The sequence below is a fragment of the Stegastes partitus genome, unplaced genomic scaffold (genome assembly GCF_000690725.1).
Source record: "Stegastes partitus isolate 25-593 unplaced genomic scaffold, Stegastes_partitus-1.0.2 Scaffold284, whole genome shotgun sequence".
NCBI lineage: Eukaryota > Metazoa > Chordata > Actinopteri > Pomacentridae > Stegastes > Stegastes partitus.
In genome coordinates, this window is record NW_007578015.1 from 522,230 (window position 1) to 535,474 (window position 13,245).

The 13,245-nt window shown below is 44.2% G+C and overlaps 1 protein-coding gene across 1 annotated transcript in view; it reads right to left on the reverse strand.

Moving 5' to 3' along the window:
- The window catches only part of LOC103357967 (receptor tyrosine-protein kinase erbB-4), a 300,821-nt gene extending 290,569 nt beyond the window's left edge, over positions 1–10,252 (reverse strand). Inside the window, exon 1 of the mRNA XM_008282741.1 lies at positions 10,048–10,252. Coding sequence (XP_008280963.1) covers positions 10,048–10,111 — 64 coding nt within the window. The 5' untranslated portion in view covers positions 10,112–10,252. The remainder of the gene's footprint in view (positions 1–10,047) is intronic.
- Positions 10,253–13,245: the final 2,993 nt, after the last annotated feature.

Below are 13,245 nucleotides of genomic sequence, written 5' to 3' on the forward strand. Positions count from 1 at the left end.
AATGCTGTAATTTGGCCGTTTCTTTTTTAAGACAACATGCATTTTCAAGCTCGGCCACCTGATTTTGCACAAAGATAATCTTAAGAAAATGTGACAGATTGTTCTCCTGCTCGTTTATATATCGGAAAAACTCGATTGCAGGTGTTTCCGACAACGCAGCCGTTCTCTCGGACCCCAGCCGACTTCGGTGCTCTTCTCCCGAGCTAATTTTGGGAAGTGTCTGATCAACATTTAATTAGCTCCAACGCCAACACGATCTGCTCCGTTGCCATTGTTCGGAGCGCACAAAGGGATTCGTCACAGCGACAGGAGCGTTGACTTTTGGCGGCGGGTGTAATCGCACGAGTTAACGACGGTCACTGCGGCCTCTGCATACGTTCAACGCAGGAGGCTGCATTGTGAGGCATTTGTTCTTCCATCATCTGCGCCTTGTGAAAGCAAAATTAAATCACTAACAACAGAGCTGGACATCAAAACTTAATCTCTTTTTACACCCAGCATCCTATCACATAAGCAGTTTTTTTTTATATCTGTATCTTGTTGGCAAACTTCTTCTGCAATCTGCTTGTGTTCAGACAAAAATTTTTGCATCTCAGAACATCTTTTGACAACAACAAAAAAAAAAAAGGACGGTTTTGAAGGAAAACATGTTTCCAAAGAAGTCCGTTTGGCACGGTTCTCAACAATAGATAGTCCTCGTTATTCATGTCTTACACACCAGAAGCCAGATATTTTTGGAATAATAAACTGTTTTTGTAGATACGTTCGAACATTTTTTTTTTGTTTGTTTTGGCTCCGAGATATGTGTAACATCCTGCTGGGAATAGGTTTCCCGCACAATTTTTTTTGCCAATTCAAATGAGTTGTATATAATTTCGCTGGAAATAAACAAACATATGCACACGCACAGAAGAAGAAGGATTTGTTTTCATCTTTTTTTCTTCTTCAGGTACAACCAACACATTTGACCCCATTAGCATTATCCATGGAGACAAAACAAAACAAGGCTGCGTATGTGCGTGACACATCCCACTGATCGTGACACACTTCACAGTCGTTGCACAATAGATGCTTGACGAACACACAATCGGCGAGCCTTGGCGCACACAAACGCACCCACACACACACACACACACTTGGCGCCTGTGTGGCCCCGGCTTGATTAATTGGAGCGTTCAGCGGCGGTGATAGCTGCGCTCCTCAGAGACAACACACTGTCTCTCCGAGTCCACCTTAACCTCTGCTGGACCACAACACAAACTTCACTCCCTTTCTTTTTAGCTCGGCTGAAACTGGAGCACCCCTCCGCCGCGCCGTCGGCTCACCTTGCCGAGAGCGTTCCCGAGCAAAAAGGTGCGACGCAAGGGGAGCTCGCTCAGGTGTGTGTGTGTGCACCTGAGAGTGTGTTTTTTTTTCGGTGCCTCTCAGCTGCAGACAAATTAATGAAGCGACACACAAAAGCCGTAGAAGTGCACAAACAGATTCTTATAAATTGCGGCGCTCTCTCTCTCATCTTTCTCAAGGTGACTCACCTCGGCGCACACAAACACTCGCGCACGAAAGCTCGGCCAAGGTTTTCTCCTCCGCAAGTTTTATGTACCTTTAAACCTGCCGAAGGAGCGGCCATATTTCTGCCGGACTGCAAGGTGACTTCAGAGAGTAAAGGGAAAAAAAAAACGCAGGGAGGGAGAGGAGGAGGGGTAATGAGGATAAAAAGAACAAGTGGCAACAGAGAAAGAGTCTTCACCTCTGGTCAAGGTATTGTTCCCCCCTCCTACCCTTCTCTGTTTCCATTGTCTTCCCTCCTCCTCCTCATCCTCTCATGCTCCTTATCTATCCTTAGAGACTTTCCATCTCTTTTACCTCCGCTTTGTCTTCCCTCGCTCTCCAACACTTCCACCTTTTTTCTCTCTCTCCCTCTATTCCCACCCTCCCCAGTCAGCTGTCATGGCTGCCACTTTCTCGCGCCCACTCATTTATTACAGGTCACCATCACAGGAGGGGCCGTTTAAAAAAAGGACAGTGTGCCCCGCTGGAAAACGCACACACACACACACACACACGTGCACGCGCAACCTCATGCAATATGCATAGGGCTGCAAAAACACTGTACGTACACACAGATCTTTGCACACTTGCATGCATGCAAATACACGTTGTGCATGCAAGAAGGCTCGCTAATGGATTCACAAAAACATCCACTTGCACACTTGAAACGCACGTCGACGGCTAACAAGCTAGTCCAGGAAGTGGGAGTGAAATTAGCACAAAACTGACTCATCATCCTTTTTTTTTTTTTTTTCTTCAAATCCTCTTAATTTTAAAATGCAAGGAATCTTCCAATTCTAACAGTTGCTGGGGTGATACAAAATAAAAGCATTTTAGAACCACTTCACAAAACCAGCATCCCACTGTTTACAGACTTTGCTTCCCCAGAGCTCGTCTTGTCAGGCACGGCTCACCTCCACGTTATGGTGCATAACTCGGCAAGATGCTCACTTTTTTTTTTAACAACAAACGTCAAATGATATCACCACAACAACACACATAGACGGTAGCAGTTCAGCCGGGCCCGGTCACCATGGCAACTCGAGTGTCTCCTTAAGCACTGATTGGAAAAATGCGCTTTTTGCAGAACTCCAGAGGGTCCGCACGGCAGGTTTGATTCAAGCGTCCCATTTGGCGGCTTCGCCACTGATTTTCAATTCGGTTTTATTTGCGTGGCGCCAATTCGCAATTTGTGGATAGGACTCAACATGAAGACCTTGTGGATTTTAAACACGACGATTCAAAGTTTCCTTCGGTTTCATTTGGCTTTAAATGGTTTTGAAAATCTAAAATCAAACTCAGAACTTCAGTGAGGCTTGGTTTGAAGATCATTTGTGCCAATTTTGGTGCTCACTGGAACAAAATTGTGGCCTGTGATGGTTTATTTTTAAACTAAATCCAATATGGTGAGATGGTAAGATGATTAGATGGTATGTGGTGATGGATGGATGCTTTTCAAAATAAAATAAAAACCCATTTTATAATTTTTGTGAGCTCATCCGTGCAAATTTTTAATCAAATTTGTGTTTCAAAAAATGCAACTCGGCTGAAATTGACAAATGCATTGAGCTCCGAGGACTCCAGCGGCACCTTATTTTGAAAATCAGACATTAAAATTTCACGACTGCCGTCCCCAGTGACTGAAACTTCCACACTTTTTAAACCACCAGGAGCTGCCACGAAGAGAAGCAGAACTTGAAACGTATGCAGCTTCACCGCTCGGCCCCCGATGATTGCAAATTTCGGTTTCTTTCAACCGCGGTCACGTGGGGCTGCAACAAACTCCTGCAGGGGCTGACTGATGTAGAGGCATTGCATTCGGATCAAATACACACACAAGAAAACCCACACTAGCTTCACTATTCTGCCCTTAACAAAGAACACAGCCCGGTTTGAAGACGCTTTTAATCTGGCGGAATTAGCCAAAGTTTGCGTCCTCTACGACGTCTACATTTTAATCCTTCCTCTGCCACAACTGGACAAAAAAAACACAATAATCTCTTTGTTTTCTTTTATAATCATGGGCAAATATTCAGGAAAAGAATAAAAAAAAGCAGAGCGATACGGGCCGAGGCAGCCTGATAGACACACACATGCCTGAGCATACAGAGCATCAATCACACACACACACACACACACACACAGTGAGGCGCGCGCACAAACTAATACACACTCTCGCAGCGCCAGACAGATTAAGGCCCTGATTAAGGCGGGTGTCGCATAAAAGTCTTGGAACAGTAAATATCCTTAATTTGTAGTGTAATTAAACAGATTAGCTGCCATGAATATCTTACCAGGGATTAGCTCGCGCACACACACACAATACACCAGGCCGGCTACACAACACACACACACACACACACACACACACAGGAACGAACTGAAGATTACATCCAAGTTTTAAACCACCGTAAGACTGAGTGTGTGCGACGAAGGTAAAGACAAAAATCTACAGGTCACGGCCGAAACCGCAACATCGACACACGCACAGATGAGGGGATTAGAGCCCAGCGATCGCTTCTCTTTTCAGAGGCTTTCATTAAAAAAAACGCAAGCCTTTGTCAAGGTTACAGGGAAGAGAAGGGGAAAAAAAATGTCTATTGTGATTCTAATGCCCTCTATTGTGCGACGCTGAGAGCCAGAACAGAAAGCAAGGGAAGCAAGTTAAGAAAGAAAAAGGAACTAAAAGAAAAAAAGCCGAGACTCCAGTCGATGGCACTTGATCCCGCTTCGCCGGAGAAGTGCTGCCAATCAAAAGGGACGCCGTCCCGCTTCCTGAGCTGGCGCGCTGCCCGAGCACAGATTCAAAGCAAACATGTTTGTGATGCATCGAGTCCCTGCAAGTCCAGATCTTTTCTTCAACCTTGACCCGGCACACTAAGCATCCTGCAGTGAAAAGTTTGGGCTGACCTCTGGCCTTTATTTCAGGCAGATAAAGATGGATACCTGCTCAAAACCAGCTACACGATGTGGACTCTGTAACCAAGACAAAAACCTTGATACAAAACCTCCTCCTCAAGTTTGTATAACACTCTTAACTCCAGCAGGTTTGAAACTTTTGGGAAGAAAACTCTCATAATTACACCACATGTGACCCATCTGCATGAAATCATTGCACCTGACGGTGTTTGACAGCAATATGGAGCGTTATATTATTAAGCTCTATGTTAGAAAACAACTAAATGGACCGATCTAAGTAATAAACCGAAAAATCAATATATATCCCAAGGTGCAATGTGACTGATTTCGTGCAGATGGGTCACGCAAAAACACAAAGAATCATCAAATTTACAACTTTTAGTTGGTCCTTGAACTACTCATCTGTGACTTGCCATTACGTTGGGGAAAAAAAAAATTTGTTCTACATGTGTGATGTCATAACTTAGTGTGTTTAGGTTCATTTTGTCGACTCTGATTACAGGTATAAGGTTTCTTTCTTCTTCTTTTTTTAATCAGACAATGAGCATTTTTTAGATCGGAGCTGTTTCGATCTATCAGATTTGACCGACGCCTCCAAGAAACCACCAGCTGATGAAGACACGTCACCACAGACGTCAGTGAGAAAGACTGAAGTTGAAATATGTCGAAGGTAAAAACAGCTCCAACCTAAAAAATACTCACTGTCTGATTTTAAAAAAAATTTTTTACACCTGTCATAACTGAGTTAGGTCAGAAAAATTCTGGGACTTTCCAGCTGAACTGGGTTGAACTGCAGGCAGTGCATACAGGAGGATGGAAAACCTCATCTAGTAAAAAAATATCAACAGTATGCTGAGTCAGCATTTTTCCGAGTATTTCAAGTAACACTTGTGGGCACTTGGGGGAGAAAAAAAAAACTTTCCAATTCCAGGTTTCCAATTTTTGTAGACTAAAAAAAATCATAATAATCTAAGAAATGTTGCTTTTTCTATGATTTATAGCATTGTAAGTCTGCTCAGCTGCACAAAAACAACTTCCAGTTCTCTCCACTTCTACCCACAGATGTGCCGTTTCTGTAGAGTTGCAGGATTTTTTAAAAAATGAGCCCACAGTGAGTAAAAAAAAAAAAAAAAGAGCCTACCGACAAGAGACACGCGAGTTAGCATGTAAATGACAGTTTGAGTCGTGTCGCTGCAGACAGCACGCTCGTGAAACAAATTGGGCGTCGTAATTAAAAGAGAGAAGGGGCGGGGGGGAGAAGAAAAAAATTAGCTGTTTTCCCTTCTCCCTTTGGTGACAGCACACGACTAATGAAAGACGGAGAACAGAGAGGGGCAAGAAAAATACGAAATAAAAGTGTTGAACGACGGATGAAATGGGTGTGTGCGAGCGAGAAGGACCGAGGACAGAAGGAAAAAGAGAATGTAGGAAAGAGCTAATGAAGCAAAAGTCCGAGATGGTGCAGGCCGACCTGGATGTGTGTGTCGGGAACCGGTGTGTGTTTTGTGCGTAGGAAGCCCCTCAGACGCAGGATGGAGGCATTTGTCTCTGAGTGGAATTACAAGTGGCGGGCCGGACAAACCCTCCAGTGGTCTAGAAAGAAAGAGAAAAGATTCCTCCGTCTTTCCTGCTCCTTTTCTTTTCCTGCCTCGATCGGAGCAAACTGCATCCAAGACCTGGGAGCGTGACGCCGCCTCCCAACTTGAAAACAACATCCCAGAGTTTACAGTAAATCCCTGTTTTTCTGTATAAGTGAGTCCTTCAGAAAGGAAGGGAGTGGGGAGGGACATCTGTGCCAGGCTTCCAGTCCTCGAATCTAACTCACACTTGGACGCCTCGGCACAAGCGGCCCTGCTCATCATTAGGAAGCGAAAGGGGTTCAAAAGTCTTATCCCGCCAACAGTCAGCGCCGGAGACTGGGTAATTACAGAGGGCCAAATAAAGCCGCTATGAGTCTTCGGATGTTCCCGAGCAGTTGTGATTCCGCATGTAAATATTTGGGGGGGCGGAAGAACAGAAGCCCCCTCTGTACAAACAAAATGTCAAGCAAACAGGCATCGCCGGATCGCTTCGCCTGGGAAGAGGGAAGTAGGAGACGGGAAAACCGGAGAGGGGAACAGCGTCATCTTTGTTCGGCCCCGTGCAAGCGAGATAATAATCGGATTCAAGACTGGCGAGTACCATGAGGGGCTGCTGTCTCAGGCCTCGGCAGAGCGTTCCATCACCCCCCACGCGTCACATTTGTAAAAAGGCTTCCCCTTTGCGGCCCGCTGAGGAAGCAAATAACAGCCCACACCTCAATGTCACCCTCACCCAACTGCAATTATTATTCTTTCGCACGGGACGCCGTACGGATCTCCATCACAGGCGATCATCATCTCAGCCTGGCACGGGTTGAGCCTGGCAGATATCAAGTTATGATAGCGATGTTGACTAATTTAGAGCAAGATTGAATTCCTTCACCCTCCCCTCCCTCATCTCTCATGCTGTCAAATAAAAGGGCTCGCGGTCTAGACTGATGCTATCAAAAAAAAAAAAAGAAAAAGAAGCTTAATTAGCTTGTAATGAATTCTCATTTCCGCCAGTCTTCTCCAAAGCCTCGGCCAGCTCGGCGCGCGCCAGCTGACGAACGCCCAGTAATTTGATACTGGCATTCAAGCGGGTTCCCTTCCCCGGCTGCCCTCTTCCTCCCCTGGCCGTTCCACAGGAGAGCTCGTCTTTAAATGTCACCCAAACACACACACAGGCGGATGCAGCATTTCGAAAGGACGATTAAAATGTTTGTTTCAGCGAGGCGGAGGATGATGAAATTACTGGTGTGAGCTTCATCGTCCACGTCGTCTCAGCGGAGAGTCGCCGCCATTTTTAATGTGACATTTTGGCGGCGTGGGATGAAAAAAAAAAACGGCGGCAGGTAACAAATTCGACATACAGCTAAACCTCTGATTGAGCTCAAGGTTCTCTCACCAACTTTCAAACGGAGCCTCCAGCGTTTCCATCACCTCCTGCATCCCTCGAGCGACGCAGATCTCTTGATTAATCGGACAGTTTGAGCTATTTTCGGCGCTCGAAAAAAATCGACTTTGCGTCGCAGACTGATGGGATAACAAACCGAGCGACGACCGTGAGAAATTCTTCGGCTTTCTCACATTTTATCGAAAACAAAACTGTTGAAATAAGAGTCAGCTTAATCAATAACACATGACAGCAGGCATTAGCTGCTACCCCCTAAGCCCCCGTTCCCTGCTGAAAGCGATACGATCGATATGCTATGGATGACGAGTTGATCGGACTTTAAATCAAATCCAGAAGATTTCAGGGTACAAGCACCGGCGACGCCTCCTTATTGAAAGACGTGCTCATAAAAGATTTTTAAGAAGCTTCTTTTTAAACTTTACAAATATAAATTCGCACACAAGCTGGCCAGAAGGGAAAAGAAGCAGGAAGTCTGGGGGGAAAAAAACTAAATTTGGAGTTTTTGTTTCGAAAATTGCTTAAAAGATTTCAACAGAGTCTCATTCGCTGACAGAAAAGTGTCTGAGATGCACTCAAAGATGCGTTTGATACGTTTTGCATCTACAGAAAGTCGTAAATCACGCCTGTATGTGTGCGTTGAACCAGCAGCGGCGACATCAAATGATCAAAGTTCATCTGCAGGTGATTAAATAGCTCAGAGCAACACATTATGTTCTGAACTTTCCGCTAAAAATCGAAAAAAAGGCACAAGAACTCACACAAACTCCACATGCATGATCGCATCCACCAGTGGACACGCTAAGGTCAACCCTGCTGTCAGTCTCTTTTTTTTTTAATGATAATGAACAGGATTCTGCTGGAAGAGCGTGCTGCCAAACAGCCGGTCAGAACGGAGTGGAAAACTCTGCTTGATTTTGAGGAATCAAGAGTTGCTTGCAGAGCGAGCACCTCCATGCTTGGCACACGTGTGCTGACCCACACGTATGCACGAGGGCGGACGAGCCAACTGGCAGTAAAGCTGCAGACATCCGTCTCGCAGCAGGAGAACGCAGACTGAACCAAAAAAAAATGAAAAAGAAGTGAACATCTCCAGCCTTGACTTGCTTCAACCACTGTTAACTGATACATGATGCCTGGGAGTGAGTGGTTATTTTTTTTTCCTGAAACTACAATGAGAAGAGGGAGATTAAACGAGACGAAAGAGTGGACAGACAGCGCACAAATATCTATTCAGCATGCACCCACTAACACCCACACACAATGAACTTCCCAAGAGGCATCGCTCGGATTCTTGGGGCGGAATTTGCATCACAAATATCTCGGATGGGAGTGGATGCACGGAGAATAAATAAACCAGCGAGGGTGCCACTTTTCCTTTACCCATTCATCCCCCACCACCACCCCGCCTGTTGCCCATCCATCCGTGCATCCATCCACTCCTGTTTAATAGGCAGCATTCAGCGCCTTCCATCCAAAATCCACACCAGCAGCAGCAGCAGCAGCGGCGGCGGCTGGAAAGGGAGGGGAGTGTGTCTGTGTTTTCCAGTTCTGCCCCAAAAGAAGCCACCAGATACCGAGCCAACACTCTGGGAAAAACATCCAATTTGTGAGCTCGGGGCCGAATTCACCTGCGAGCATCAAACTTCCTCATGTTGTGGAAGCTTAACTGTATTACGGAGGCATGAAACAAACATCTCATAGTTTGGTATCACCCCAGAGCAGATATCAAAGTGTTTATTGATGATCTGTGCAGGAAAAAAACTTCACAGCTTCAACACTTTATTGCAATCAATGCAAACTAAATATCCAGCCTCAAATGTAACATGTCAAGGAATCTGCAAATATCCTAGAGGGATGCCAACAAGTAACTTCACTGCCGAGTGTCAGGGATGCGTTACAAGCCTTTTAAAGGAGTATTGCAGCAACATTAAAGTGATTTTTCGTCGAGGGAGTGACACCACGGGGGTTCTACTGATGAAAGCGAAATGTTTTCCCACTATAGCCCCTCAGTATATCTGCTACATCTAAATTATTCAAAGAGAGTAAGGAATTCTCTCTTTTTTAAAAAACTGTACCACTGCTGTTCAATTCCTATAAATTAAACAGCCGCGATCTTCGGTCAATCAGCGACCGCTTAAGGGAGATAAAACCCAAACGACGTCCATTCATATTTAAGGCAGGACGTATAAAAGAGTGGGGCATCATCTGACAAACATAAAATCACGGTGGATTTTTCTTTTATTTAATCAAATCATACGCTCACGTGCGCCGTTTTTGCTTTCAAATGTACAGAATTGGGTAAAATAAATTTGGAGAGCTTTTTACGCAGCGCCCGACTAGCTCTCGCCAGGCAGCTGAATCTCACAGCGCGCTGCAGGTGTGAGTGATCCTCGATGATTCACATCAGCGTGGCTGGATCGTGAACTTGTGTTAAGTTTGCACCGTGAGCGAACGACACATGTGTTCCAACTATGCGCTCAGCATTCAGCGAACAAGTCATGATTCCATGTAGGTGTGAGATAAGAAAGATTTTTTTTTGGGACCCTCACTTCATCTCAAAGTCAGACCTGGCTGGATGAAACAAGGGCGCATCAAAGCACTCACCTGACTGCGCTGCGCTCGATCGGATCATCACCAAAGTGACGAGGACGCAAGCCGGGAACTTCATCTTTGCCACCAAAAAAAAAAAAAAAAAAAAAAAAAAAAAGCCTGCTCGGTGTTGTTAACTCCCGTAACTCACATGTCCAGTTAAGATATCCTCGTTGTTCACACACACAGGAAAATAAACCAAAGGAGAGGGGAAGGGGGTACAAAAAAAAAACAAAAAAAAAAAGACGTCGGGGTCTTCTTGGACACTGGCACAGTTTTCCGCGCGCCGTGGAGAGCTTTTCTATTTTACGCACCGCGCCTTTTTTCTTTTGGTTGTTGTTGTTGTGTTTTGTTTATCGGTTCCCAGTCCAGTGTTTAGGTCGGTTTCCGCCGCGGATACTCTGAGCCATTTACTCCTCACGCTGCCATTGCGCCGGTGGCTGAGGAGGAGGAGGAGGAGGGAGGAGGAGGAGGTGGGGAGAAGGGGGGGGTGGTGAGGAGTGCGCGAGTGTTGGGATGGAGCGGCGCGCTGGATGGAACGCCCCCTTTAGCGTGACGGACACCTCATCCAGCCTATTAAATCCTATCCAAAAGATTGGCAGCGGGGCTTTTTTTTTATTTATTTGGAGGGAAATCCGCCCACCTTTACTCATCACCTCTCCTGATTGGCTATTAGGTTTAATTGCGGATGCCAACACCTGTCTGGAGCTGGTTTTGCTTTGGGGGTCCGGAAACAATGCGTAAAAATTACCATCATATACTGCTCATCATTGTTTCGTCTGTTGCCACCAGAGTGCAGGAAATTCATAATTTAGATCAACCAATCAGGAGAGGGCGCTTGGTTATTGCAGATTGTGTTTGCTGTTACATGTGCAATGTACTCAACCCAAAAAAAAAAGAAGTTTCCTGCAGCGCCAGCAGGCTCTGCAAATATCCACCACTAGAAGGCACAGCCTATAAACTTTGATGATGGAGCTGCAGTGAAGATAAAGGCCCCAGCAGTATACCATTTTCAGGGCCGCTCATTTTTACAAGGCGGCCCTACCTTCTGCTGGAGCTCCGTTTTTGTGGGACAGGTATGAAAGTATGAAACGAGCCGGCAAATCAACAAGGACAAAAAGATATTGATTTGCGATCCATGTAAGGGGAAAACTTGCACATAATTGGCTCTATTACTGGAATTCCATCAGCTTTTTTTTTGTGCAGTGAGGTTGGAGGAGGTGGAGTTAGAGGGGGGGAGTAATCCTTGAGGTGTCCCAGCAGGACCAGAGAGGAGGTTCATTCAGTGTCCTCTGCTGCTCTCTAGGGGAGTTTGAGGAGAATTGAAACTTGATGTTTTGGAGCAAGTGAATGTGGGATTCTGTTGTTGGTAAGTGTGGGATCTCAAAGCAAGAACTGCAAAAAAATCGGCTTAAAAATTAATGATCCTTAAAAATGTAAGTTAGGGACTGTATGAAAATTACTTGATGTTTTTCTCCGGCTTGTTCCAGACTTATTTTAGATTTTTTTTTCTTATCATCAGAGAGTTGCATATTGTTGTTAAAATGTCTGCAACATAGGCTAAACTGGTGAAAGATTTAATGAAGTTTCTCCTACATATTTCTGCTTTTATTTATTAAAGGTGGACTCATTTTTCAAAATTGTATTAATTCCAAAAAAATTAATAAATTAAGGAGAATTTGTTCTGACAGAAAAAATAATGTCTCAGGGTTTTCTGTGCTTATTTTCTTTCTTTATTCTTTTTTTTTAATTATTATTTTTTTTTATAAAAATGGAGTAGGCCTCGGCTCTTCTTTTATACAGTACTAATAATTTTTGGACTGTCCCTAAATAGAAGTTAAGGGACTATTGGAATGCAAAAATATAGTTTGCAAATGTAGTTGTAATTTAAATGTGTATTCTTCTACTTATATATAATTGTGGAGGCAACTATTATTACATTTATATTATAATTATTTAATATTTAAATTATTTTGCAGATTCAGAATATAATAAAAAATATGAATCAGCAAATAAATTAGGGTACATTATTTTATTGTAAGTTTCGTAATTGAAAGTAGATCCAATATTATAACATATCTGATCATTCTGTGTAGGGAGTGTTATTACTTCAGGTACTTTCAGCTTCATTAAATGCAGATTTGTGTTTTTACTCTTTGCTATCATTTACTTTCCCCACCAATCTGTTTTTTTGCAAACATGCAAACCAATAAATACTTATTTGGTAATAAAGAGCCATCTAATTTTTTATTTTTTTGTGTCCCCCTCTCCCTTTTCCCTAAAATCCAACTGAAGGGAACTCCAGCTCACTTGGCTGTCACTCTTATAAAGGGAGATACATGAAAACGCTTATTTGAGCCGTGGGATTACACTCTGTCTCACAGACAGACACACTGGGTGGCAGCACAATGCAGAGCAGCACCCAGAATACTAATGAGCATCACTCTGTACCCAGAAAGGAAAAAAAAATAACTAGACAAAACATTCAATTTTAGACATTTACTGAGCTGCGTGAGATTTGCATTGAGTTTTGACACCGGATTGGGAATTGTGCTGCGAAAATAGGCCCCTGGTGCGGGTCTGACGGCTGATTGAAGGGAACAATGGCTGGCAGTGGGTATTAAAGTAATCCATTACAAATAATAAATAAGTAATGAAGAGAAAAAAAACGTGACTCATGAGCATTTAATTAAAAATTCATAATGAGCCTAATGACGTTATCTTACAGCTGCAGTGATACAAATTACAGATCAGGAATCGTGTTTAAAGGGCCGTTCCGTGCACGATGGGATGAAAATAATACTAATAAACACACTAAATAAAACTCGCCTGCAGGGACTCTGTGTTTTGGATTTACAGCCCAGAGGCTTGTGATGTGCAATATTTTCTCTGGGCTGTAATATTCCTGCGACGCTCCACAAGGGGGGCTGGATTTACAATCAAAAGTTTACAGCTGGCACTCCTGCCAGTTTATTTTATCTCATATAGCTGACTGTTCCCATATGCTCCGTTATTTTGTGCAGCACTGACTGGCTTCTCGCCCCCCCCGGGAGTGATGATTCTCTGGGTCAGTAATGAGTGGCACTAATTTTGGATTTTGTTTTGTCCCCAGCGAGCAGCTCCAAGCAGCAGGACAAGGGGCTCGGATGACAAGCAGCGCTGCTATGATTAGGTCAAAGGGGGGTGGGTTGTGTGGTGAGGGGGGTAAAGGAG